The 24,930-nt window shown below is 41.7% G+C and overlaps 1 protein-coding gene across 2 annotated transcripts in view; it reads right to left on the minus strand.

The window, feature by feature from the left end:
• PLPPR1 (phospholipid phosphatase related 1) overlaps nucleotides 1-24,930 on the minus strand; it is a 344,485-nt gene that overhangs the window by 5,617 nt on the left and 313,938 nt on the right. For both annotated transcript variants that reach the window (XM_036737378.1, XM_036737379.1), the window contains 2 exons: nucleotides 11,022-11,272; nucleotides 5,140-5,316 (listed from right to left, as the gene is read on the minus strand). In XM_036737378.1, the coding sequence (XP_036593273.1) occupies nucleotides 5,140-5,316; nucleotides 11,022-11,272 (428 nt within the window). The remainder of the gene's footprint in view (nucleotides 1-5,139; nucleotides 5,317-11,021; nucleotides 11,273-24,930) is intronic.

The raw sequence follows: 24,930 nt of genomic DNA on the forward strand, positions 1-24,930 counted from the left end.
CACACACACACAGAGTTTGTGTCTCTTTCCAGTTTGGAGTCTATCTCTCTCAATGCTGTGTCTCTGTCTTTGTTCCATACTTCACCCAAGTTTACCCATCAGGCTCCTCCCTGTGCAGAACATATAAGGAACAAATATCCTTTCCCCCTATGCCCCTATCATGCAAGTTACTTCTCACTTCTTTTTCTTCAGTCTCTGCTGTCTATGATGTTTCGATTTTTATTTTACAAACAGTGAAGTGAAATACTACCAACTCCTCAGAAAGCTTTCTTAATCCTGGCTTTTCCTATATTCTCTCTGCTCAGTTATTCCCCCTGAAACTTGGTCCTGTGCCCTGTCTCTCATATTTTATTTTGCCATGGGTTTTTTTTTTGTTAAATCTAATTCCTGTCTGTGAAAGAAAAGTCTTTGTCCCCTACCCAAAGAGACTGTTTCCTGTTGCAGGAGTTGAGTGAGGAAGATGCCTAGGAGTGGGTCAGGGGATCCCCCAGCAGCCACTGTCACTATGAGCCTAAAAGGTTCTGATGCCAGAAAGGCCATATTGGTGCCTGTTGTGAGTGGAAGGCCCTTGGGCTGCCCTGGAAGAAGAGGGTAGATCCGTAGGCAGAGCAGGAGGACTTTAAGTAGGCTTTAAGTCTCCTGGAAATATTCTTTGAACATTATCTGAGGGGGTTATTATTATTATTATCATAATTTTACTTTTCATATCCAGTTTCTGGTGTTTAGGCTGGAACCATCTCCTCAAAGCAGAAGAAAACAGACTTTGGACTGTGTTTTGTTGCAGGCACATGACTGCAAAGTGTAGGGTGAGGTTATTCTTCCCAAGAAAATGAGATAGAGAGAACTGGGCCTGTGTTTTAGAAAAAGATAAGCCTCTTAAGCCAGCCAGCTCACAGTACTCTCATACTCACAAGGAAGACTGCTAAGGCCGGAGAGAGAATTAGCAAGGTAAAGGAGTACAAAGGCATCAGATATACATGGAGAATGTTATGACAGGGTGCTATGTATGAGTTCATGCTGGTCCTTGGGGACCCAGACCACCCAGTCCCTATCCACCTCTCCCCCAGCTCTAGTCCCTTCTTGTCTGGAGAAAGAATACTGCACCAACACCAGACTCCATCATGATAGGACCTAGAAATGAAGAGACCCTAACCGATTTACCTGGAGCTAGCAAATTTGGACCTACAGCTCCCCAAATTCTAGTGACTGTGCAAATGGACCTTCTATTGGATACAGATATTGTCAGTCTCCTTTTATTTTTAAGCACTTAGTACAGTGCTTGGCACAGTGGACCCTTAATAAATGTTAATTGATGTTAAAGGCCTGAGCAAACTTTGTATAGTGGAAGGAGCATTAAACTCGGTGTTGAGAGGAATTTTGGTTCAAATCTTGCCCATGACAAGACTCAGTGGATGGTGTGCTGAACCTGGAGTTAGGAAGGCCTGAGTTAAAATCCAGGCTCAGACTAGCTCTGTGACTGTGTGCAAGTTATTTAACCTTTGTTCGTCTTAATCCACTGGAGAAGGAAATGGCAAAACACTCCTGTATCTTTGCAAAGAAAACCCCTCAGACAGTATTGGTGTGTTCTGGTCCAGGGTTAACTGAATGACATTTGCCAAACCTGATAGGCTTTCAATGTGTTTCTCTGACCTTACTTAATTTTCTTATAGAGAATTTCTGTGAGATATATCAGTAAAAATCTTTTTTGCTGGCTCACTTAGACTTGAGATGTCCCCTGGCATTCATGAAGATCATAGACATATTGTCCCTGAAGTACTGTTTAAACAAAAGGTGTCACTGAAGCATTGTGTTGCGGTGAAAAGAGGACTAGATATAGAGTCAAAGGACCTGGGTTCCAGTCTTGACCCTACTATTTACCACCTGTGTCAGTGACTCAGCAAGCACTAATTAGGCTCTTGCTGTGTGCCAGGCATGATAAAAGGCAAGCTACTGAGATCTACCCTGGATCTCAGTTTCTGGATTTGGGCCTGTCCTAGGGAAGTCACTTAACTTCAGTCTATCTCAGTTTCCTCATCTGTAAAACAAAGATAACAGCATCTATCTCCCAGGGTCACTGTGTGGATAAAACCTCAAAGCACTGAATAAATTCCATTAATATTTTTTATTTTTGTTATAGCACTGGATAATTGCCATCAGAACCATCTCGAATTTGAGACACTGTATATGAAGTAAATACCAAATAGTAACTGTTTCTCTTTTGGCCAGGAACCCAGAAGGTCTTCTTCTCCCAGTTTGATGTTTTTTTTTTTTAGTTTTGATTAAAGGTGGCTTCCTTAGATTAACTTCTTAAAGAGGCCTATTCATTGAATGGGTGTTGCCTTACCCAAAGTGAGAACCTGAAATGGCCTTAGCCTCAAAGGGCCAGGGTCTCCCAATGCATTCTGGGCCATCTCCAGTTGTCCTGGTGAATATCAGGCCACTGGACTCAGATGGCTGTGGAGGAGAAAGTGAGGCTGGGGACCTTGCACAGCCCTCCTTCACTCAAATCAAAGTAAACCGCAAGTCTTGTCATCATCTCCCTGATGTCACGGTCCTCTTCTAGAATGAGGGACAAACACAGTAACTGAACGAAAGGCCTGGAGATCAACTCAGGAGAATATAGAGTTAAATCAGAAATCTAGTCAATCGATTAAACTTCGCCACCCTTTTTTTTGTCTGAGTTTGTGGCCAACCTATCTGGAGGAGAGTTTTTCAGAATTCCAGCCAGAGCTATGAACAGTATCTCCTGTTTCTATGGGGACAGTCTCAATATAAACTATGAGATGAATCAGATTTTCTTTTACCTTTCCTTTCTCCCTTGTTTGTCCAAGTTATGGTGGTAAGAGGTCTCAAGGCATGTAAGGGTAGGAGATACTAATACCTTGCTTTTCTACTAATCACTACTCTAGGACCCTCCCCCCCCCCCAAAAAAAGAGGAAGGGGACATCCCTTGTACCTAGTAGAGACAATACTTTTTCCGTATAAAGAAGGGGAAAGCTGAGAATCCATTAAGATAGAGCTTTCACATTATATGCCCTGGGTTTGTAAAGACATGGAGGACTGTAGTATACTCTTTCCTCTCCAGTCCTTTTGAGACCTCACCTGGTCTGGTTATACAGACTATCCTTTAATGAATCTCATTTGGACATGTTAAGTTCTACATGGGAATTTTTTGATTTACCACCACCATGTGTAGGGATTGAAATTGGTGGGGGAAATTGATTGAATCTCCCACTGATTCTAAAACTCCTAGAACTTAACCCAAGTAGTCATGGCTTAAACTGCTAAAATTGTAGGTTCATATTCACTTTCCTCATTTGTAGAATGAGAATGTTGAACTATATAACTCTGAAGGTTCCTTCTGGCTCTGAAGCTATGATTCTACAAGATCCATTCTTATTACCACATCTACAACTAGTTGGGAGGCAATGTAGATTGAACACAGTCTTGGGGTAGCTAGGTGGCGCAGTGGATAGAGTCGGGAGGACCTGAGTTCAAATTTGACCGCAGACCCTTACTAGCTATGTGACCCTGGTCCAGTCACTTAACCCCTGATTGCCTCAAAAAAAAAAAAAAAAGAAAAAAGTTTGAATACAGAGCTCTGGGTTTCAGTCCTGATTCTACTTTGCTATGTGATATCAGGATGTCTCTTTTCCTTCATGGGACTTAGTGCCCATGAATATAAAATGAAGCATTTGGGTTGCTAGGGGTGTCCATATTCTCTAAGTGTAAATTTGGCACCACAAAGGAGTTACTTGTAGTGACCTTCATAAGCACAGAAAGTACCCATTTTTAGGACTTGGTGCATCAGGGACTTTGACATTTTGAGAAAAAATGTTCAGTTTCTAAATCATGGGCATACACATGCACACATATCTATATATGTATATTTTTCGGTGTGGCTATGATGATTTCACCCCTCACTTAGGGCTCTGAGAGTCCAAAGAGGCCCAACAGAGTGGCAGCCAGAAAAGTAATGATAATAATGATCTAACATTTATATAACACCTACTATGTGCTGGTCACTATGCTAAGCACTTTACAAATATTATCTCATTTGATTCTCACAACAACCCTGGGAGATAGATGTTATTACCCCCATTTTACAAATGAGGAAGTTGAGGCTAACACAGGTTAAGTGACTTGCCCAGGGTCAAACAGCTAGCAGCGTCTGAGGTCACATTTGAACTCAGGTCTTCCCGACTCCAGGCCTGGGTCTCTATCCACTGTGTCGCTCAGCTGCCCAGTACAATACAGAGAACTGTGGTATGGAAAAGTGGGAAGAATAAAGGAAATCGGGAAATCGGGTAGCTAGGTGGCACAGTGGATACAGCACCGGGCCCGGCATAGGGAGGACCTAAGTTCAGATCTAGTCTCAGACACTTGACACAAGCTGTGTGACCTTGGGCAAGTCACTTAACCACAATTGCCTTGACTTCCCCCATCCAAAAAGAAGAATAAAGGAAATGGAATGAGAGGACCTGTCACTTACTGCCTGTGTGACCTTGCTAAGGTCCCTGAATGGCTCTGTCTCTCAGTTTCCTCACCTATAAAATGAAGAGGCTGGACTACGAGGCCCCTTCCAGCCCTAACAATCTCACCCTGCAGTCCAGGCTCTTTTCTGTTGGCCCCCGAGTCCTTCCTGAAGGCAACGACCAGCCCTGCCCCACGGGTGCTTTTCCCTTTTATTCCAGCATCACATGGCATGTGTGGGGAACAGTAGCAACACCACTTGATTTGGATAAATAAGAAACCATGGTTGTCAACCAGTCTGGGAATCAAGATGCTGCTGATTTCCAGGATGTTTAGCTAAACATACTCTGACCGTCCTTCAAAGTAGGGGCTTCAGAACCTGAGGTTAACAGACCTCAAATGTTTGACTGACAGATTTTGGGGGGGGGTTGGTCCTTGAACGTGCTTTTATTTATTTATTTTCAATATTTTGATAACTATATTACAATAACATTGGTTTCCTTTGTACTTCTATTTTATGTATTTGAAGACATGATTCTGAGAAGAGATCCGTAGGTGTTTTACCAGATTGCCAAAGGGGTCTAGGACACGCAAAAAGGGGAAGAACCCCTGCTTTAAAAGACTAGGGTGAAGCATTGGAACTGAACAGGGAATGATCTGACCTACCAGGAACAGGGCCACAGCCGTGCCCAGGATGAAGCCTGCAATCACGTCCGAGCAGTGGTTTCGATACTCGGAGACTCTGTTCAGGCCTGTGAGGAATGCTGTGCAGAGAGTACCCAGGCACAAGACGGGTTTCGCCAGCCGGCTGCTTTTTGTTTTGATCGTGCTTGTGATGTACATCTGGAACACAGGAAAATCCAAGGTAGCACCTTTCAGGAGGCCAGCTGAATGGAGAGCCCATTGCAGAATCCACATAGCCTGCATAAATCAACCACACCAGCCTAGGCAAAAACCAGCCAGGTGGCAATGAAGTCTATACTGCAAACTCCCGCTGGATGGACAAAAGTAGTTGCCATGCTAAAATAAGTGATCTTATCTGTCCTTCTGTTCTTCCCCTTGTTTCCTAAATAGTTTCACAAACCTCCTTCCCCCTCCCCCTACTTAATAGTATTACATTTTTTCCAATTACTTTTAAAGATAGCTTTTAATGTTCATTTTTGTTTGAGTTCCAAATTTTTTTCTCCTTCCCTCCCTCCCTGTCTCTCTTCCTCTCTCTCTCCCTCATTCCCTCCCTCCCCTCTCACTCCCCAAGACGGCAAGCAATCTGATATAGGCCATACATGCACAATCATATCAAAAATACATCCACATTAGTCATGTTGTGAAAGAAGAACCAGAAGAAAAGGGAAAAACCATGAGAGAGAACAAACAACAACAAAAAAAGAGAAAATCGTACACTTCGATCTGCATTCAGACTCCATAGTTCTTTGTCTGGACGTGGAGGGCATTTTCCATCCACAAACCTCTTTTTTATGAACTTGGGGTAAGAACACAGTACTGCAAGAGCCACTGGTAGATTCACGTCAATGCTGGTATATGGAAATGTAGTTGGAATATGAATTCATGGAATAATGACATATGATGTCTGGGTTTTCATCAGCTAGGGCTCTACCTCTGTGGGAAATACCTTTACCAACACAGGTCTACAACCCAACTGTGACTCAGTAGAGACAGGGAGTTGCCTGAGGCTCAGAAAGGTTCGTTGATTTTCTTTCAGTAGTATAGCTAATAAGTGTCAGAAGTAGAATTTGAACCCAGGTCTTCCCAGTTCTAAGCCAGAGGTTCTTAACCTGGGATGTATGAACTTGTTTTTTTTTTTTTTAATATTTTGCTAACTATATTTCAAGGTACTTGATTTCCTTTGTAATCCTATGTGCAACTTTTTAAAAAATACATTTAGAATTATTCTGAGAAACTAAGTGGCACAGTGGATAGAGTACTGGTCCTGAGACACTTACTAGCTGTGTGACCCTGGACAAGTCACTTAACCCTGTTTGCCTCATTTTCTTCATCTGGAAAACGAGGTGGAGAAGGAAATGTATCTTTGCTATGAAAAACCCAAATGGGGTCACGACGAGTCGGACACAGCTGAAAACAACTCAATAGCAATAACAAAAATTCTGAGATGGGGTCTATAGGCTTCACTATATAGAGGTCTTAGACACAAAAAAGGTTAAGGACTCTTCTTCTAAGTCCGAGATTCTCTCTAGGGTGCCAAATTGCCTTAAAAAACCTGCCCATGTAAAGAAAATCCGATAAAGGAACTGCCCAAATCCTGCCTTTGGCACTAGCTCTCTGAGCCTGGGGCAAGTGCTGTAATTTCTTTGAGACTCTGTTTTTTCATTTGTAAATGAAAGTATTGATCTAGATGGTCTTCTCCAGAGCTGAATCTGTGATCTTATGACCTAATTTATTACCAAACGTTATGTACTTTGTTTTTTGGCATAGCCTAAAGTTCATCTAGGATTTCTCAGTCCCCAAACCTCCATTACAAATGTACTTCACGGAGGAAGAGACTCAGCAAAGTCATAGAATGCGCTCTTACTCTTACCCCTAACTCAGGCGCCATACCCCAGTGCTGAACACAATGTCTTTAGAATAGTAAGTACTCAGTAGATACTTGTTAATGAGTCAAGGAGAAAGAACTTTTGGGCACTGGTAACATAGACCCAAGATCGAATTCCTTGAGGCGATTTCATTCTGTGGCACTGGATAAAGCCATAGTCTTTTATTCACCTAATAATAAACTTAATGGCAGCTCACACCTCTCTAGCGCTAAAGGTCTGCCCAGTTCTTTCCTCACAGCAAACCTGCGAGACAAGAGGTACGGATCGGGAAACCTGAAAAGGTTTAAGTGACATGCCTGGGGAAGCACAGATAAGTAGGAGTCAGAGCCGGGCCTTGAAGGCTAATTTTCTGACTCTAAGGTTGCTGCTCCCACCGTCTCCCACTGCAGAGTAATAAGGGTATAAGCTCTCATTTCTACAGCATCTCTGGAGTACCAGGTGCCGAAAAGGAAAGAGGCTCAGATATGCCATTGACTAGTAAGACCGTTGAGAAAACCACTAAACCTCTTCAGTTTCTTCGTTTGTAAAAATAGACCTGTGCTAACTACTTCACAGTCGTGAGGATCCAATGATAATATTGTGTGTGAAATACCATACATATGCAAGAACAGTCATTTTTCTCTTTACGATCTTTTGAGCCACTGGTAGTGTATGGTTGGACCGCTAGGTGGCGCCATAGTTCACAGAGTGCAGGATCCAGCCCTAGACGCTTAACTAGCTAGCTGTGTGACCCTTAAAAAGCCTCCCCTCACCTTTTCATTTCGTTTCATTTCATTTCATTTCATTTCATCATCCTCACCTGTAAAGTGGGATCATAATGAGATAATATTTGTAAGGTGCTTCACAATCCTTGAAGTGATATAGAAATGCTAGTGATGATGATGGTGACGATGATGATGATGATGATGAAAACTTTTGTGGACCTCTTTTCGAAGATCATAAGTTTATTCTGCCTTAAGAGCATAATAGACATGAATGATCATAAAAAGTCACTAGAGGCCACTGTTCCCTAGGCAAAGGGTAATTGAACTAGGCAACTCAGGGAATAACATTCTAGGTCTTTAAGATATACATTTTATCGTCTGTGTCTCCAGGTGTGGTTCTCTCGGTCTTCTTGCTCTGACCTGAAATTGTAGCAACTTGGAGTGGAGGGGAGGGTGTGGAGCTACAATCTTTTTTTTAAATTTGTATTTGTACTTTTTACAGCTATGACTTTCCCCGTAACTGTGCAAGAATACCAACTCATGTCTCTGCCTTGTCTGCCTGCCTCTTTCTGACTGTTTACCTGCTGTTCCCCCCCCCCTCTCTCTTTCTCTCTCTCTCTCTCTCTCTCTCTCTCTCTCTCTCTCTCTCTCTCTCTCTCTCTCTCCTTTTGTCTCTCTCTGTCTCTTTCTGTGTCTCTCTTGCTGTGTCTTTCTCTCTGTCTCTTTGTCTCTCTCTGTCTCTCTCTCTGTCTCTGTCTCTCTGTCTCTCTGTCTCTCTGTCTCTGTCTCTCTGTCTCTCTCTCTCTCTCTCTCTGTCTCTCTCTCTCTCTCTCAGAAAATCTAAGACCTTCCTAATGAGGCTGGAGTTGTTTACCATATCTCTATCTAACGATTTTACAACATTGTAGCTGAAATAACACACTTTCCAAAACCCTGGTGAGAACATGGAAAGTGATTTGGTTAAGGACAGATTTATGCTTGACAGACTCATTGCCTTGTACATGGTAGATGATTACTAAGTATTTGTTGAATAGCATATTGACTTTCTAGGTGATGCAAAGATTCAATGGGAGTTGGAGGAAGAATTCAATTAATTAAATGATTTATTAAAACAAGGTCTATAACATTTTTGTTGTTATTTTGCCATTTGCCAAAGCATATTTGGCATAATTTACTTAAAATTATGAAACATATCAACGGTAACAACTGCAAAATAGGAGGGAGATCCTACTTAGCTGTACAGATATCTTTAAGATCATACGACTATAGATTTATAAATGGAAAGGAAGAACCTTAGGTTTCTTTAGGTCTTTAGGTGCAGCCCTCTCATTTTTTTTTAGACAGGGTAATTGGGGTTAAGAGTCTTGCCCAAGGTCACACAGCTAGTACATGTGTCAAGTGTCTGAGGTCACATTTGAACTCAGGTCCTCCTGACTCCAGGGCTGGTGCTGTACTCACTGTGCCACCTAGCTGCCCCAAGCCCTCTCATTTTTATAGATGAGGAAATAGACATAGAAAGGTTGACTTGCCCAGGATCACACAGCTAGTAGATGCCGAGGTGGGATTTGAATCCAGTTCTCTCTTGACTCCAAGTCTAGTGCCCTATCCATTCTACAACTGTGGGCAGGCAGTACCTACTTTGCAGTCAAGGCTATGGAGAGCTTTGGTCTTGGAGGGTGAGGGCTATTGGATGGTTTTAAACAATGGTGAAAGTATTTCTGTACACCCTTTCCCTTCAGGGCAATCTTAACTGCAAGCTTAAGCTGCACCCTATCCACTTAGGCAGCTTTTCTAGTGTATAGAATGGTGAGTCACAAGTGTGAGATTCTGTATTTTTTTTTCCTCCCAAGGTGCTGCAATTTCAGGTCAGAGCAGGAAGACCAAGAGGGGAACGTCCTTTCTTTCTTTCCCATTGGGTCAATCACCCGTTGGCTTCTTTTGTTTTGCATTTCCCTGATGCCTTATGCATGAACATGAGAGCTGAGAGGGCTGCAGTCATTTATCTAAACTTTGCATCTCCTTCTGGAGCCAGCGCAGTGATCTGCATGCAGTTAGACACTTAATAAACGTTTGTCATATTGATTATTCCACAAGCTACTTAAAGGCAGGGATTTTTTTCTTTCGTATCCAGAAGCTAACACAGTACCTTGTATACAATAGATGCTTATTTTTTGCTGAATTTAAAGGATGAGAGGGTAAAAATGATGGCATGTTCTCTCAGTTCCCTCATCCTCACATTATTGGGGAGGGAGCGAAGGGGAGGAAAAAGGGAAACTTGGATTTATCCTAAACCTACACTAGATATCGCTACAGCAGTCACTCTACCATTGTCATTTGCCATCTCTGGCCTTGCTACAAGAAGAGGTGTGTTTGTGACCAATTCTGTCATTCAAAAGCTAAGAAAAAGCTTGCAGGGGTGGGGAACCTGTGGCCCCCAAGGCCACCCTCTAAGTCCTTAAGTGTGGCGGTTGGACCGCAGGTTCCCCACCCCTGCTTTAGAGTAAGAAAGAGAGGTATCATATTGTCTGTCCCCAGGATGAGCACTAGTCCAGGAAGTGAGTGTCCGGGGGGTCATCCACTAAGGTGGATGTCATCTCAAGCAAATTCTTTCACCTTTTTCTCAGCTCAAGGTTTTCACTGATTCCCTGTGGTTATGACTGCTCTCTCTTCAAACTATTTTGCACTTACTTACATTTGGATGTATTATACCTTTATCCCACCTAATCATCCAATAGAATTATGTGATATTGGAAGAAGCATTCTATTTGGAGTCTGGAAGACTTGGGTTCAAATCCTGCCTCTGACTTTTACTAGCTACGCTACCCTAGACAACTCATTTCATTTTTCTGTGTCTTAACTTTCTTCGGCTCTAAAATGCAGAGAATATCAGCAGCTATCTCATAGGACTGCTGCAAGGGTCCAGTGGAATAATGCATATAAAGTACTTTGCAAACCCCAAAGCACAATAGGAGTGTTAGTGATTCTTGTTGGTTTTAGAACATAAGTTCCTGGAGGTCCAGGACCATCTTCTTTGCACATTCGGTGCCTGGAACATTGCTTTTCATATAGATTAATTGTGCTAATTGTCTCTAGTTGAATCTGTAAAGTGAGGGGGTTGGACTGGACGATCTTTCAGCCCCTTCAAACTCAAATTCTGGTTCTTTGGTTGATTCTCCAAGGGAATCACAATATTTGAAGGCTGGGAAAGGGAGGTATTAGGAGTTACAGTGATGAAGTTCCCAAAGATCCCAGGACAGAGCCATCACTCACTCACCGTAACATACAGAGCTGAGTAAATGCTCAAAGCAGCGTGTTTGGAAGGAAAGGATCTCCTGGCCTTTTCAATGACTTCTAGGTCACCGGTGCAGATGTTCCCGTTATCGATAAACTGCTGGTGAGTTCGGCAGGATGTGCTGGTGTAGTTGGGTTTACACACCGTGAGGAAGTAAGGTGCCAGGTTCCCGGTTACCACTTGGCCGGCATTTACAAATATGTCAGTAGCAAAAAGTCCAAAGGCAAATACCCCTGTAAGAAGTTTCAAATGGGAGAAGAAAGATAGTAAATTAGTGTTAGGGTAATGCATCCATCCCTAGAAAGGAAAAAAAAAATGTTAGGAGAAGAAGAAGGAATTTCTCTTTCATAATTCTGGATATAATACTCAAAACATCAGCTAAAGGATGGACCCAGGAAAGTGAACTAACAAGAGAGGAAAGGAGCATATGCTTTAAAATTGTAAAAGTGATAGGATAGGGCTGATCTTGCTCCCAGCTCCGTGGTCTGATTGGAGGAGAAGTAGAGTTTTACCAGGGCTGTCCAAAAACTTAAGTCCACTGATACTAAAGAGCCATTAGCAATTCACCCCTTTCCTAAAGCAGTATCCTTTGCAAATGCTTCTTTTCAAATGCAAATACACACAAGAAGAACACATCAAATCAGAAATATATAAATGCAACTAAGTTTTTCAGATTCTGGTCCTTAAGTGATTGGAGAGCTACAGCAGCCAAAAGGTGTGAAGAGAAAATTAAGGGACCATGGAGTGAAGCATAAGGGATTGGGGATGCAGTAAGAGAATTGCTTTGATTTTTTTATGGAAGGCTAGCTTGGGTAGCCCTTCTGTGCCTACTATATTTATCCACCCTTCAGTGGGACTTCCTGGGAACTCCACTGAACATACTTTTAGAGGAGGGCTAGCCAATGGTATGCTGGTTAAACAGGCCCCTTATCTTTGCATTAGATTGTGAAAGGCCACTGGACCATGCACTCCATGAATCACAAGAGAGGTGATAGACAAATCAGAAATGAACTTGATTTCATTCCTTGACTGTCAAGGAATGAAGATTAATATATTTTGCTTCTTTGTGCTTTGATATAAGTGGTTCCCCATAGTGAGGAAGAAATCCTCATTCACCTTGAATTCCTATCTTTTTCTTAAAAGCTCAGCTTAGGTGCTCCCTCCTACAGGAGGCCTCTCCTGATTCACCCCCTTCCAACGTTCTCTCCCTCTTGAAATTGCTTTGGTGTGTACTTGTACGTATCGATGTGTGTGCATGTCATATTCTTCCAGAAGAATGTTAGCTCTTTAAAGGCAGGGATTGTTAACATTTTTTATTTTTGTATTTCAACCCCCGGCATAGCACCTTGTAGGTCCTAGTTACTTAATAAATGCTTGTGGCATTGAATGAATATACAAACTTTCAGAAGATGACAAAAGACTTGTTAGTGGTTCTTATCTGTTTTTTTTTGTTTGTTTTGTATTCACATTGCTGAATCAAATATTTGTGACTCAGATCACAATCAAGACTTAAAATGGGAACACTGACTTGGACCCAATCAGTACAGTTCTTTTAACCAAGATAGCAGGCCTTTATTCTCTATAAAAGTGCTCTAGTGTCATATTTCCAATGTTCCATTGGGCATTTTTTTTAAAACCAATACTTCAAACTTAATATGGCTCAAACTGAACTTAGCATCTTTACTCCAAAGTGCCCTCCTAACTCCCCTACTTCTGTTGATGACATCACCACTCTTTTAGTTAGTTAGGCCTATCATTTTAGTAGCCTTTGATCTTTCCTGGCAATTCAACATTTAGAATACAAGCTCCTTGAGGGTAAGAATTGCTTTATTCCATGTTTCTGTATCCCTATCACCCAGCATAGTCCCTGGTACATAGTAGGCACTTAATACATCCTTGTCGATTGGTTGATCAAACATTTTCTGTTGAATCCACTTCTCCAATAACTCTCATATTAATTTCTCTCCCTTTCCATTCCATCTCATCCCGTAGTTTAGGGTACATTTATTCACATATGCAGAATTGTGACAAGAATGCTAGATTCCAAATCGGGAAGACCTGGGTTCTAATTGCATCCCTACTAGCTGTGTGACCCCCAGGCAAGTCCCTCAACCTGAGTATCATCTTTCTCTCAAAAATGGACTGTTAATTGCAGTTAATTTTCAAGATTATTGCAGGGATCAGATGAGGTCTTGTATAAAATTTGTAACCTTAGAGCCTATATAAAAGTCGGCTATTTTTATTTTCCCCTCTACTAGACTGTAAACTCTTAGAGAGTAGGGACTGTGTCATTCATTTTTGTTTAACCAGTAACAATTGCTTAAGTGCACTTATTATAAGGGCCTTATATCATTCAGTTGTTTTCAGTCATGTCCGACTCTCCATGATCCCATTTGGGGTTTTCTTGGCAAAGATACTAGAGCGGTTTGCCATTTCCTTCTCCAGTTCATTTTACAGATGGTGAAACTGAGGCAGAGAGGGTTAAGTGACTTGCTAAGGGCCACACAGCAAGTAAGTGCCTGAGGCCAGATTTGAGCTGGGGTAGAGGAGCCTTCCTGATTTCAGGCCCTGCACTCTGTTCGCTGTGCTGTGTAGCTGCCCCACCTTACATAAAGGAGGCAATTCACAGATGTTTGTTGAGTTGAATGTTTTTATTGTATTTCATCTTTGTGATTTTCTTTTACATCATCTGGAAACTCAAATGACTAATCCAGGTGTATATTTTTCCACGCTGAGATGCTTTGTGTACTTCTGCAAAATGTATTACAGCCTTTGCAAAGCTGCATGATTACTTTTTGGCCACAAGGGGGCGCTTTAGTTATCCAAAAATGCCTCATTAACTACCAAGAAGCAGTTCGCCCACTAAAAGACTAAGTACTTAGTAAATCCTTCAAAACCTTCCTCATTAGGAAGAATTCTCCTAAGTAAAAGCATTAGCAGTGCTGTACTGATGTTACAGAGGTGGAAAAGGGAAAAGCCTACAATGTAAAGCATGTTATGTAGCAAGCTTTAGCCTCTTTTTTTTTCTTTTAAATATTTTTATTAAGTATATCTACTATATACCAGGAGTTTGCAGCAGAGAGCATAAGAAAGAAGTGACAGGCTGTTATGTGATGGAGATGGAAAGGCATTATGGGTTATGGAATTGACCAGGAATGGAGGCCTACATGGGCTAGAGGGCAGATAGGATTTCCTCAAGATAAGATCATGGCATCCTAGGTTTGAGCTAAAAAAAAGAGCTAAAATGAAGAAAATGCTTTGTGTATTTTAAAGCATTACCTAAATGTTAGTTATTATTATTATTAATTATTATTCCCTAGCCTACCTCATCATTATATGGATAAGGAAATTGAGACTCGGAGAGTTGAAGTGAATTATCTAAGGTCACATTTTATAGATGAGGAAACTGAGTCTCCGAGAGTTGAAGTGAATGACTGAAGATCACACAGGTTAGTCTAAGAAGTGGAATTTGGAGGCCTCTGAGGCTAGAAACAGTGAGTGCTATTTCCATTTTCTCAAACAGGGATGGGGAACCTGTGACTTTGAGGCCACATGTGGCCCTCTAGGTCCTCAAGTGCAGCCCTTTCACTGAATTCAGACTTCACAGAACAAATCCTTTTATTGGGGATTTGTGTAAAAGTGTAAAGGGCTGTTTGAGTGTTTTATGTTTTCTGTGTTTGTTAATTCATGAATGCGATCGTGTCTTCAATATTTTATGCTATTTTTGTGGTAGAAGAAATACACAGCTACCCAATCAATACCTGATACCCCTTTTTATACTCAGTATTTTTTCTAGAAGGTTATCCACACTTTGGGGAGATCCGAGACATATTTACTGTCTGAACTTTGCATCAGAGATTTCCCTGGAGTTACTCCAGGGTTGAAGCAGATCCAAGGAGAGAGAAAATGACCCTTTGGGGTCAGGCACTCCAGGATTTAACACAGTTCTGCATGAGTTCAGGGCCTTTGTTGGGTAGTGGGGTATACTTATACTAAAATGTAACTGACTGCTAGATTCCTATCATAAAGTAGGGGCAAAGAGTTAAGTATATAAAGGGAACATGGGAACGTTGGGAATTGGAGAGTTGGAAGGAAGGAGGAGTGTCATCAAGAAGAGGAAGGGGGAAGCTCAGGGACAAAAGGTTTTTTGGACTTAGGTTTTGACACCAGGGGTGAGGCTTATGAAAAGAGCACTGTTCTTTTAGGGTGTGGAGGGAAATGAGGAGATTAAAGGGCAACAAAACTTGTAACATAAGGATCCATCCAGCGCCCCTCAAATCTAGCATCTGGGATCTACTAGTGAGGTCTGGTGTGCTTGGGTGCTCCTACTTCCCTCTGATCTAGTGACATACACGTGATGGGCTTAGAGGTGGCTGTAGGTGAGTGCACAGTAAATGCTGCATTTGCGGTCAGAGGAATTGAGTTCAAAGGGGGGCTCCCTGTGTGTGGCCTTGGGCAAGTTACTTACCCTCTTTGGGCCTCAGTTTCCTTACCTGTAAAGTGAAGGGGCTGTTGGACTCTGTGAATAGGGGCGTGGACTCCTCCCCTGGTAGGGCAGGTGTGGTTGGGGTGCTGGAATGGGGGCCCTGAACTGCCAAAAGCTACCTCCAGTATACAGAGTTTTTGTTGAGGATGCTCAGGTGAAGGGGATTTGGTAGAAGGGGTGTGCTGATATATGTTTAACAACAGGCTCTCTGAAAAAAAAATGTTCTCATAGCACACTTTTGAGTTTAATCTGCATTGACATTTGCAAAACAATAAATCAAGCCATGATTTGTAGTGTTTGTGGGTTTCAAAGGTATAAATGCTCACACTGAAAATTGAAGACATTGGCTCTCAAGAACCTGGAACCTCCTGGCTTTAGTATGGGATGGGGTTGGGTGGTGGGTACGGGGAGTAGTGAAAAAGGAAGCTCTTTAACTCACTCAAAGGGAGTGGACTAAAAACAAAAAGTGGGCGGGCTATCTTAGAAGGCAAGGAAGTTCTTTGTCCCTGAAAGTCTTGAAGCTGAGACTGGCTGATCATTTGCTATGACATCATAAAGACTTTATCTATCTAATATGGATTATAGAATCATAGATTTCTATCTGGAAAGGTCAGCACCTTCTCAGTCTATCCATAAGGAACTGGGGCTCACAGAGTTTGCCCAGAATCTCACAGCTTGTCAGGATTAGGAGCAGGATTTGAATGCAGCTCTTTCTTCCTAACTCCTGGTCTAACACTACCCACTATACCACATGGCCTCCCAACTAGATGACCTCTGAGACCTCTTTTGGCCTCAGATGTTCAAAACCTAGATCCATTTCCTTTATAATTTTGGGAACGACCAGCTTTAGTGATTCTGGCCCTTTGTGATAAGAATCAGCAGCTCTTAGAGGAGATGGGATACCTTTTTTCTTCATAGGACTAATTTCCCAAACCTTTCACCATCTCTGTGGCTAAGAAAAATCTTCATTTTTTTCCTTTGGGAAAGTCTCCCCAAAGTTTTCCTTTGGGAAGATGCAAATACATTTTTCTCATCTTTGCTTCTAGTCCAAATCAAGAAATAACATGGAAGACAGCATCACACGCAGTGCTCCCTAATTGTCTACTACCTTTCTTCTATTCTTCAGAATTTTTCAGATATTCATTTCTGAGGTATTCCTCACTAGTACATAGGCACTATGTCTTCTCTGACACCCAAATGACAGAGGGCACAGATTCGTTCATTCACTCACTCGCTCACTCACTCACTCATTGATCAAACAGCCAATTACTCAAACCTATCCTGTTCAGATCACTATATTAAGTTCTGGGAGAAATACAAAGATAGTTTAGATGTAGTCCCTGTCCAAATAGAATTTATAGTTTAGCAGAGGGTAAATGGCATCTGGTATTGGTATTAAATAGTATTAAATTAAAATAATTAAAATTAAATTAAAGTAAATTAAAAAATAAAAATAAATTAAAAAAATAAATTAAATGGTATTAAAATGGTATCTGTGATTTCATTGGCATAGGGGACTCTGGTGAAAAAATTCCCTCAGTCAATACAGCTTAGCACCTACTCTGCAATTTAGAGCAGTGCATCTTAAACTGTGGGTCTCGACCCCATATGGGGTGACAAAAAATTTTGGCTGCAATAAAAGGTTTCTGAATGTGCAAGGACCAGAAATTAAATAAAAATCAAACATGTAGTGAATGTGAGGTGTTTCTGGCAGCTCTTGCCCATGTTCCATCACGCAATGTCACTGCAGCTTTGGTTCTGAACACAAAACATGTGCCCTTTGCGCCATGCAGGCCCTCAGGCCACATAAGGCCAATGAACGCTGAGGAAATTTGAGAAGGGGTCTTGAGTGGAAAACACTTAAAGAAGCCCTGATTTACAGCATTAGAGAATTGCCTCGAACATTGAGAAGTTAAGTGACTTGCCCTAAGTCCCCTAGCCAACATGGGACCAAGGCAGGACCTGAATTTGGGTGTTTTGAAGTTGACTTTATATCCACCAATCCTCATATGAATGATACATACATAACTATGAAATATTAGGAAATAATTTTATCAGGGCCAAAATGCAGATGCCACAATCAAGAAAAATCAAGATGAACCTGAAGGAGGATGGCAGAATCCTAGACTCTCAGAGTTGGAAGGCACCTTAGAAGTCATTTAGTCCAACATGTAATTGAGCAGTAATACATTTTACAATATTCTTGACAAGTGGCCATGCATCTTCAGGTTGAAAACCTTCAGTGATAGGGAGCTCACTACCTCCAGTGTGACGTAGCAAGAAGGCAATAGGACTGAAGTCAGAAGACTCTGGGTTCGAGTCCTGGATTTACCACTTACTACCTATATGACTTCAGACAAGTGATTTTTGACCTCTCTGTGCCTCATCTGTAAAAACAAGGAATAGGTGCAAGGTTAGATTCAATGACCTCTTTATTCCCTCCCAGTTCTAAATCTATGAGCCTGTGAGCTCATTCTTCTTCTGGGTAGCTCTAATTGTTAGGATACTTTTCATTACATTGCACTGAAATCTCTCTCCTTTTATTCAGAGCTTGTTCTTTTCTCTGCAGTCCAGCAGAACAAATATAATATTTTCAGATGTGTGAAATACTTGAAGACAATCTGTCCTGTCTCCTCTAACTCCACTCTTCCATCCTGAATTCCTTCAGCCAGTCTTCATATGGTATGGCCCTCATGCTCTTCACTATTCTAGTCACTTTCCTCCAGATGTGCTCTCTATTGTTCAAGTCACTCCTAAAACATGTTGCCCACTGAACACGATGTCCCAGATGTGGTCTGACCAGGGTAGAGTCTAGCAGGATGTCACTCTCCCTCGCTCTGTATTCTGTGCTTCAATTAATACAACCTAAGAAGGTTAAGATGGGGTGGAAGGGATGTTTGTCAGTCCTGGAATGGAAGCCAGAAATGGCATCAAATATGTTAATTGTATCAATTAATTTTCTCTTCAGCCTGTGACGGCCATATTAGATGCCTTGCATCTTGCAGATTGCCCTGACTTCAGCTCACAAAGACTAATCCATCATTGCATCGGCAGAGACGAGCTTTGCTGGAACTTCCATACCAGCTTTCATTCAGATATGCATTGATCATTCTAATTTTATTTTTTGCAGCTTTGCCAAAAGGCGTTTTATTCAAATCACAGGCAGCTATTTTAATGACTCCAGCTGGCTTCAATTCAACAGGGTTTAAATTCTGAGAGAGGACGGTAATCACACACAGCTATCCAACACCCAGCTTGCCTGGAAACCAGACATGCAGGGGCTTTTTATATTTTCTGGGGCAATTCTCTCGGCTGGAGTGAACTGGGCTGCTCTTCTCACTTCCTCTCCTGGAAACTAAACTGACTTCATCCTACAAAAAGTGAAAAGGGCCAGGAATTGCCTCTATCCTATTTTCCAGAAGTGCTGCCCTAAAGAATCTGAATGTCTTCTTTAATGTCTTCTAGGATTCAGGGAATCTATTAGCTCTTCAGATTTTGTGGCTCTGATTCTGGGTCCTTAGCCATGTGACCCACTAACTGAAACTATCCTGTGACCTTGCTGTCCAGTGCTATAACTATGGCTTCTCTCCATTCTCTCTACCTTGCTGGCTTGACTTTTTTTATGGTATTACTGAATATACTTTACCAAGAGTTTACTCTCCAAGGCAATATGTTTTAGTGCAATCGATCTCAAAAGTACACCAGGGGACTCAACAGGGGAGAAGACATAGTGTCTGGGCAGGCAGAGCCAACAAAATGATTCAAAGATAGCACAAAACATTTGTGTAAGGCAACCCGACTTGCTTCTGTTTAATTTAACCCTGGCTCCCCGTTGATGTGCTTTACTAGTTACTTATTCAAGTCTCACACTCTGAAAATGCAGTTGTTTCTTCAATTCCCTGAGCATTGATTGTATCTATGAGTACCAACTGTTTTCATCAGGGATGACTTTCCTTAAAGGGTCTAGGGAGTCATTTATATATTAAGATTGGAGGGGAGATGTTGAAAAAATCCCGTTTTAATAAATATCTCCCTTATTGCTTCAGGCTTTTTTGACTGAAATTGTGACCCTTAGAAATAAGGTACTGAGTATTCAGGAATGTTCTCTTAAAACAGGAATAGCTACGGGAAGGGTAACATCTTAACATCAGAAAGCTAACTATCATCTTGGAAAAGATGCATGGAGTGAGGGAAACTAGCTGGGAAGGACATCTCTGTGCAAGGGTACTGCAGAGTCCCAGGCTTAGGCAGATTAGGGGTAGCCTATGGGCACTGAACACCTTGGAGGGGAGTGAAAAATAGGAATAAGAGGGAGGAGAAAAAGAGGGCTCAAAGGTGATCTTGAAGTCTATACCTTGGATACCCTGAGAGTAGGTTGTGAAAGGAGGGATCTAAGTACATTGAGGTGAAGAGGGCAGACTTGGAAGACCAATTAGCGAGAAGAAGTTTAGAGAGGAGGACAATGGCAGCAAAGGCAGATGTTCCCTAGGGCAACTTGTGTCTGGTTCCCTCTTGCTACCTTAAGGGAAGTCTGCAGGCAAAGATGAGATTGAGGTCACTGGTAGTTAGGGATGCTGATCTGTCAAGTAATCTACGGGTGATGGAACTTTGCTCATCAGAAAAAGGTTTTCAGAACCCCAATCTCCTTGCAGGGTGATATTGAAAAAGTACAGTGATGGACTGCCATTTTAAAGTGGTAAGACCTGAACCAGAACAAAGGAGCTACGCTATTTTATTTTATTTTTGGAGGGGAGAAGGCAGGTCACACAGCTAGTACATGTGTCAAGTGTCTGAGGCTGGATTTGAACTCAGGTCCTCCTGACTCCAGGGCTGGTGCTCTACTCACTGTGCCACCCAGCTGCCCCCCAAAGGAGCTACTCTAAAAATGAGAGCCTCAAGAGAGGTTTGTTTAATTTCAGCCCCACTCCTTGTACTAGCCTGCCCCTATTTACCTTCACTTCTACTCAGCTACTTGTTCAGAAGATTTAGGAGTGAGTGAAAAACAGTATACTGACACAAGAGACCTACATGAAGAGGGAGAGGGAGACTAGGGGGGAGAGAGAGAGAAAGAGAGAGAGAGAGAGAGAGAGAGAGAGAGAGAGAGAGAGAGAGAGAGGGAGGGAGAGAGAGAAAGAAAGAAAAGAAGGTGAGGGCAGAGGGAGGGGGAGGGGGAGGAGGAGGGGAGGGGAGGGGAGAAAGAGGGGAGGGGAGGGGAGGAGGAGAGGAGAGGTGAGGAGAGAAGAGGAGAGGGAGAAATGCAATGATATGTATATAGCAGTAATGCAGGATGCAGAGCCCATATTATTAGAAAGAATTGGTGGCCATAAAATAAGCATATGAATTCATTCTGACCCCTGTAAATGACTAATTGCATCATAAGAAGACAAGCATTCTTTTGCAATAAATATCAGAGCAGCTCAGCCTAGTTATGTACCTTGAAAGTATGTTAACTATGCCTTCCAGCTGCCTGGGAAATTGAGGTCAGAAGCATTCTTGTTCATCTTTTCCATTAAAAAACTCTCTAAGTGTATAAATCACAAACACATTTTTTCCTGAAACTTACAAAGAGATTTAATTTCATTTTTTTAGATTCATACTGTCAGGCTTCCTTGTGTTTTATATTTAGTGTGTGGATCTTGAGGCTCAGAATTCATTGGCACAAATGATAGAGTGATGAAGGCCAGCTTTTTTGCTACATCTTTGGTAGCATCATCATGTAAATAGTTTCATGACATGGAAATCCAGCCAAAGCACAGTAAAATCTAATTTAGTCACAAAACCTAGGTCTGTACTAGAGGAAATAATACCAATGTAAAGTCAGGTCACTTGGAATTGAGTTCAATCTTTTAGCAATCTAAATGAAAAACAACATAATTTAGTGGCTTTATTAAGATGTGTTTTCTCTCTAATCATTAATCAATAAATCACTCTGGCTTTATAGGGTCAAGCTGGAACTCAGAAGAGAGTTTTTGCTAAAGAGGATTGTAGTGAATAGAAATGTGAGTTGCATGGTGTGCAGGATCCATAGCTTCTTGATTTCTTTCTAAATGAAAAATCCATGCACCAAGGCCAGCATTGTCCTATAGAGAGGAATGATCTGAATCTTGGTTAAAAGTTACTTCAGGGCTGAACTTGCTGGTCTGACACTAGCTCTTGCTCCTGAGAGTTCTTGACCACAGTGGTAGGTGGGGTGGAAAGCACCACCAGGGTTACCCTCCAGACTGTATCCCTCAGTCTTAACATTTCTTAAGTCCAGGTTATGTGCAAACTGATTATATGGAGCAAAGTTTTGGGATATAGCACTTTTCATGCAGTAGGTAATACCTAACCGAACTGATGGCAAAGATAAGGTTTGGTCAAATACCTAACAAACTATATTTTCTTCCTCTATTCAGACTTTATATTACTAAGGAGTTAGGTTTTGTCTAAGCATGTTGCAGTTTACTTCCACGTAATAAGTCTTTGCTTGGTTTTGTTGACGTAGTGTGGCTTGCTTCTGTCACCATTGTAGGAGTTGGATCCAGGTATACTAGGGATCATTCAGAAGTAGAGCAATGACTAGGTGTTGTAGCACCTAGAACAAATTAATTTAGGGGGTGGAGTTTATGCTCTCCTTTGCTTGGATTCATTAATTGCTCAATAGGTAGTGTTTTCCACCCTCTAATACTCTTCCCAAGCCAGTGATTTTGGATGGCCAGCTATATTTCCATAGCCATTTCTCATCTCCCAGCACCTGCTTCCTTGATCCAATCCCCTTCAATTCTACTCCCTCAATGTTCCATTTCAGATTTCCCTATCCCTTCATGCATTCTTTGGAATGTCTATTCATAATTAATAATTAACAAATTTTGTCTCACTTTAAACCCTTTCCTTTCTCACTCCCTCCATCTTTTCGCTCCCTTATGATGACACTGCATTTCTAACCATCCTTTCCAGGACTGGTTGTACTTTACTCATACTTTGTGACTCACAGGTCATGGTGGAGGAATCGGAATACTCCTTGCCCTTCATTGCCATTTCTGAACTTTCTCATCACTCAGTAACATCTCCTTCTTAATCCAAATTGATCACCAATCAAGATTCTGGCTGTTATCTATCAACCCTCAGTCTATTATTTTCTTCTCTTTAATGAGTTCAGTGCCTGGTACTCAGTCTTTCCATTTCAACTCATGCCCTCATTATAAGGGACTTTAACATACATATTGACATTCTTCAAATACCATAACTTCCAGTTCCACAATCTGCCCAGGTTCCATAATTTACTCTTCTACTCTATTTCCTTTACACAGCGAGATGGACATACACTTGATCTTGCCAACATCATTTACAAATGTGCTCCACTTCCATGTTTGTGAACTTCAAAATTTCTTTATCTGATAATAAATAACATTATATCATTCCATCTCTTTCCCTGTCTTATGACTCAACTCTTCTCTTTGGCCTTACTTCTAATTCCTCTACCCCTCAGCTCTTTCCTAAGTCATCACCATTGGATCACCCTCTCCCTTTTCCACCTTTACCCCTTGGGGAACCAGTTCAACTTTATACTATCACTCATTCTTGGGTTCCTTGTCCTCTTGTCTTATCACTGATCATGCTTTCAAAAACTCCCACCTTGGATTACTCATACCTTGTGGTGCCTTCAATCTTACTCATGTACTACTGAACAAAGCTAGAGAAAAATCACAAAACTACAAATTTGTGTTATATCATCTCAACTAGGCTCTCACTGAAACAAGGTAATCCTTTTATGCCTCCCCAAATGAATTCATTCACTATCTCCTATACCACAACAGCTATTTAAGTGTTTTCATTTTTCATCATGCCTCCCATGACACACTAACCCGAAGAAAAAATACTTTACTTAAACAAGAAAAATCCCTAACTAATAAAAATAGAGGCCATTCACCAAAAGCTCTCCCCTTTTCAGTTCACATCACTCATATGTCTTCCTTCGTTCTCTCCTCCTTTACTTGTTTCAGACAAAGGTGTAGCCTTTCTCTTTGCCAAGGCAGACCCCTCTGCATGGATGCGTGATGCCATTCCATCCTGTCTTCTTCAACAGATTGCCCCCTCTATCATCTCCACTCTCTCACTAATCATCAGTGTCTCCCTATCCACTGGTTGTTTACAAACATTCCCATGTGTCCCCAGTCCTTAAAAAACCCTTACTTGTTTTGACCATCTCTACTTTCTAGCATCTGATATTTCTTCTTGTCTTCATAGCTCTTCACCTTGAAAAAAAATCTACAATTAATGCCTCCGCTTCCTCTCCTCTCAGAAGATTCCAAGTGCTCTGTAATTTGGGTCCTGACAACATCAACTAAGTCGATTCTCTTTGATTACCAAATTTGTTACCAAAAATTTCAGTTGTCAAATTGAATGGCTTTTCTCAGGCTTCCTACCTCTTGACCTCTCTGATGCTTTTTGCTGCTATTGATTACCAACCTCCTGCTGGATACTGTCTCCCCTTTAAGTTTTCATGACACTGATCTTTTCTGATTCTCTTCCTACCTGTCTGACTGATTTTTCTCAGTTTACTTTACTGGATCTTCATCCAGATCATATCCACTAATTGTGAGTGGCCCCAAGGTTCTGTTCTGAGCCCTCTTCTCACTCTATACAGTCTTGCTTGGTGATCTCATTAATTCCCATAAGATCAATTTTCACCTCTCTGCAGATGACTGTCAGATCTATTTATCCAGCCCTTACCTCTCTCCTAATCTATAGTCTCAAATCACCAACTGTCTCTTCGACGTCTTGAACTGAATTTCCTATAGACGTCCAAAGTACAGTCTGTCCAAAACCCTTTTTTTCTTCCAAACTTTGCTATTACTGTCAAGGGCACCATAGTCTTCACTGTTGTGCAGTCTTGCATCCTTGGTATCATCCTTATCTCCTCACTTTCAATCACTTCACAGAGCTAATCTCTAGTCAAGTCTTGTTGCTTCTACTTTCACATCCCAGTCTTTCCACTTCCCTAGTTCCCACCCTGGGGCAGGGCCCTCATTACCCCACACCTGGACTATTGCAATAGCCTGTTGATTGGTCTCCCAGCATCAAGTCTCTCCCTACTCCAATTCATCCTCCACTCAACTGCCAAATGATCTTCTAAAATCATGGATATCTGGTCATGCCACTTCCCACTTAGTAAACTCCAGTGGTTCCTATTACCTCCAGAAACAAATATAAAGTCTTCTGTTTGTCTTTTAAAGCCCTTCACAAACTGGCTGATTTTTACATTTCCAGTCTTCTTATACATTACTTCCCTCCATGTGCTCTATAACGGTGGCACTCTTGGTTTTCCTCAAACACAGCACTACGTATCTTCACTTGTCTTTCAATGGCTGTTCCCCATTGGGTGTGTAATGTTACCCCTCCTTATTTCCATCTTTTGGCTTCTTT

This window comes from Trichosurus vulpecula, chromosome 9, assembly GCF_011100635.1.
Source record: "Trichosurus vulpecula isolate mTriVul1 chromosome 9, mTriVul1.pri, whole genome shotgun sequence".
Lineage (NCBI taxonomy): Eukaryota > Metazoa > Chordata > Mammalia > Diprotodontia > Phalangeridae > Trichosurus > Trichosurus vulpecula.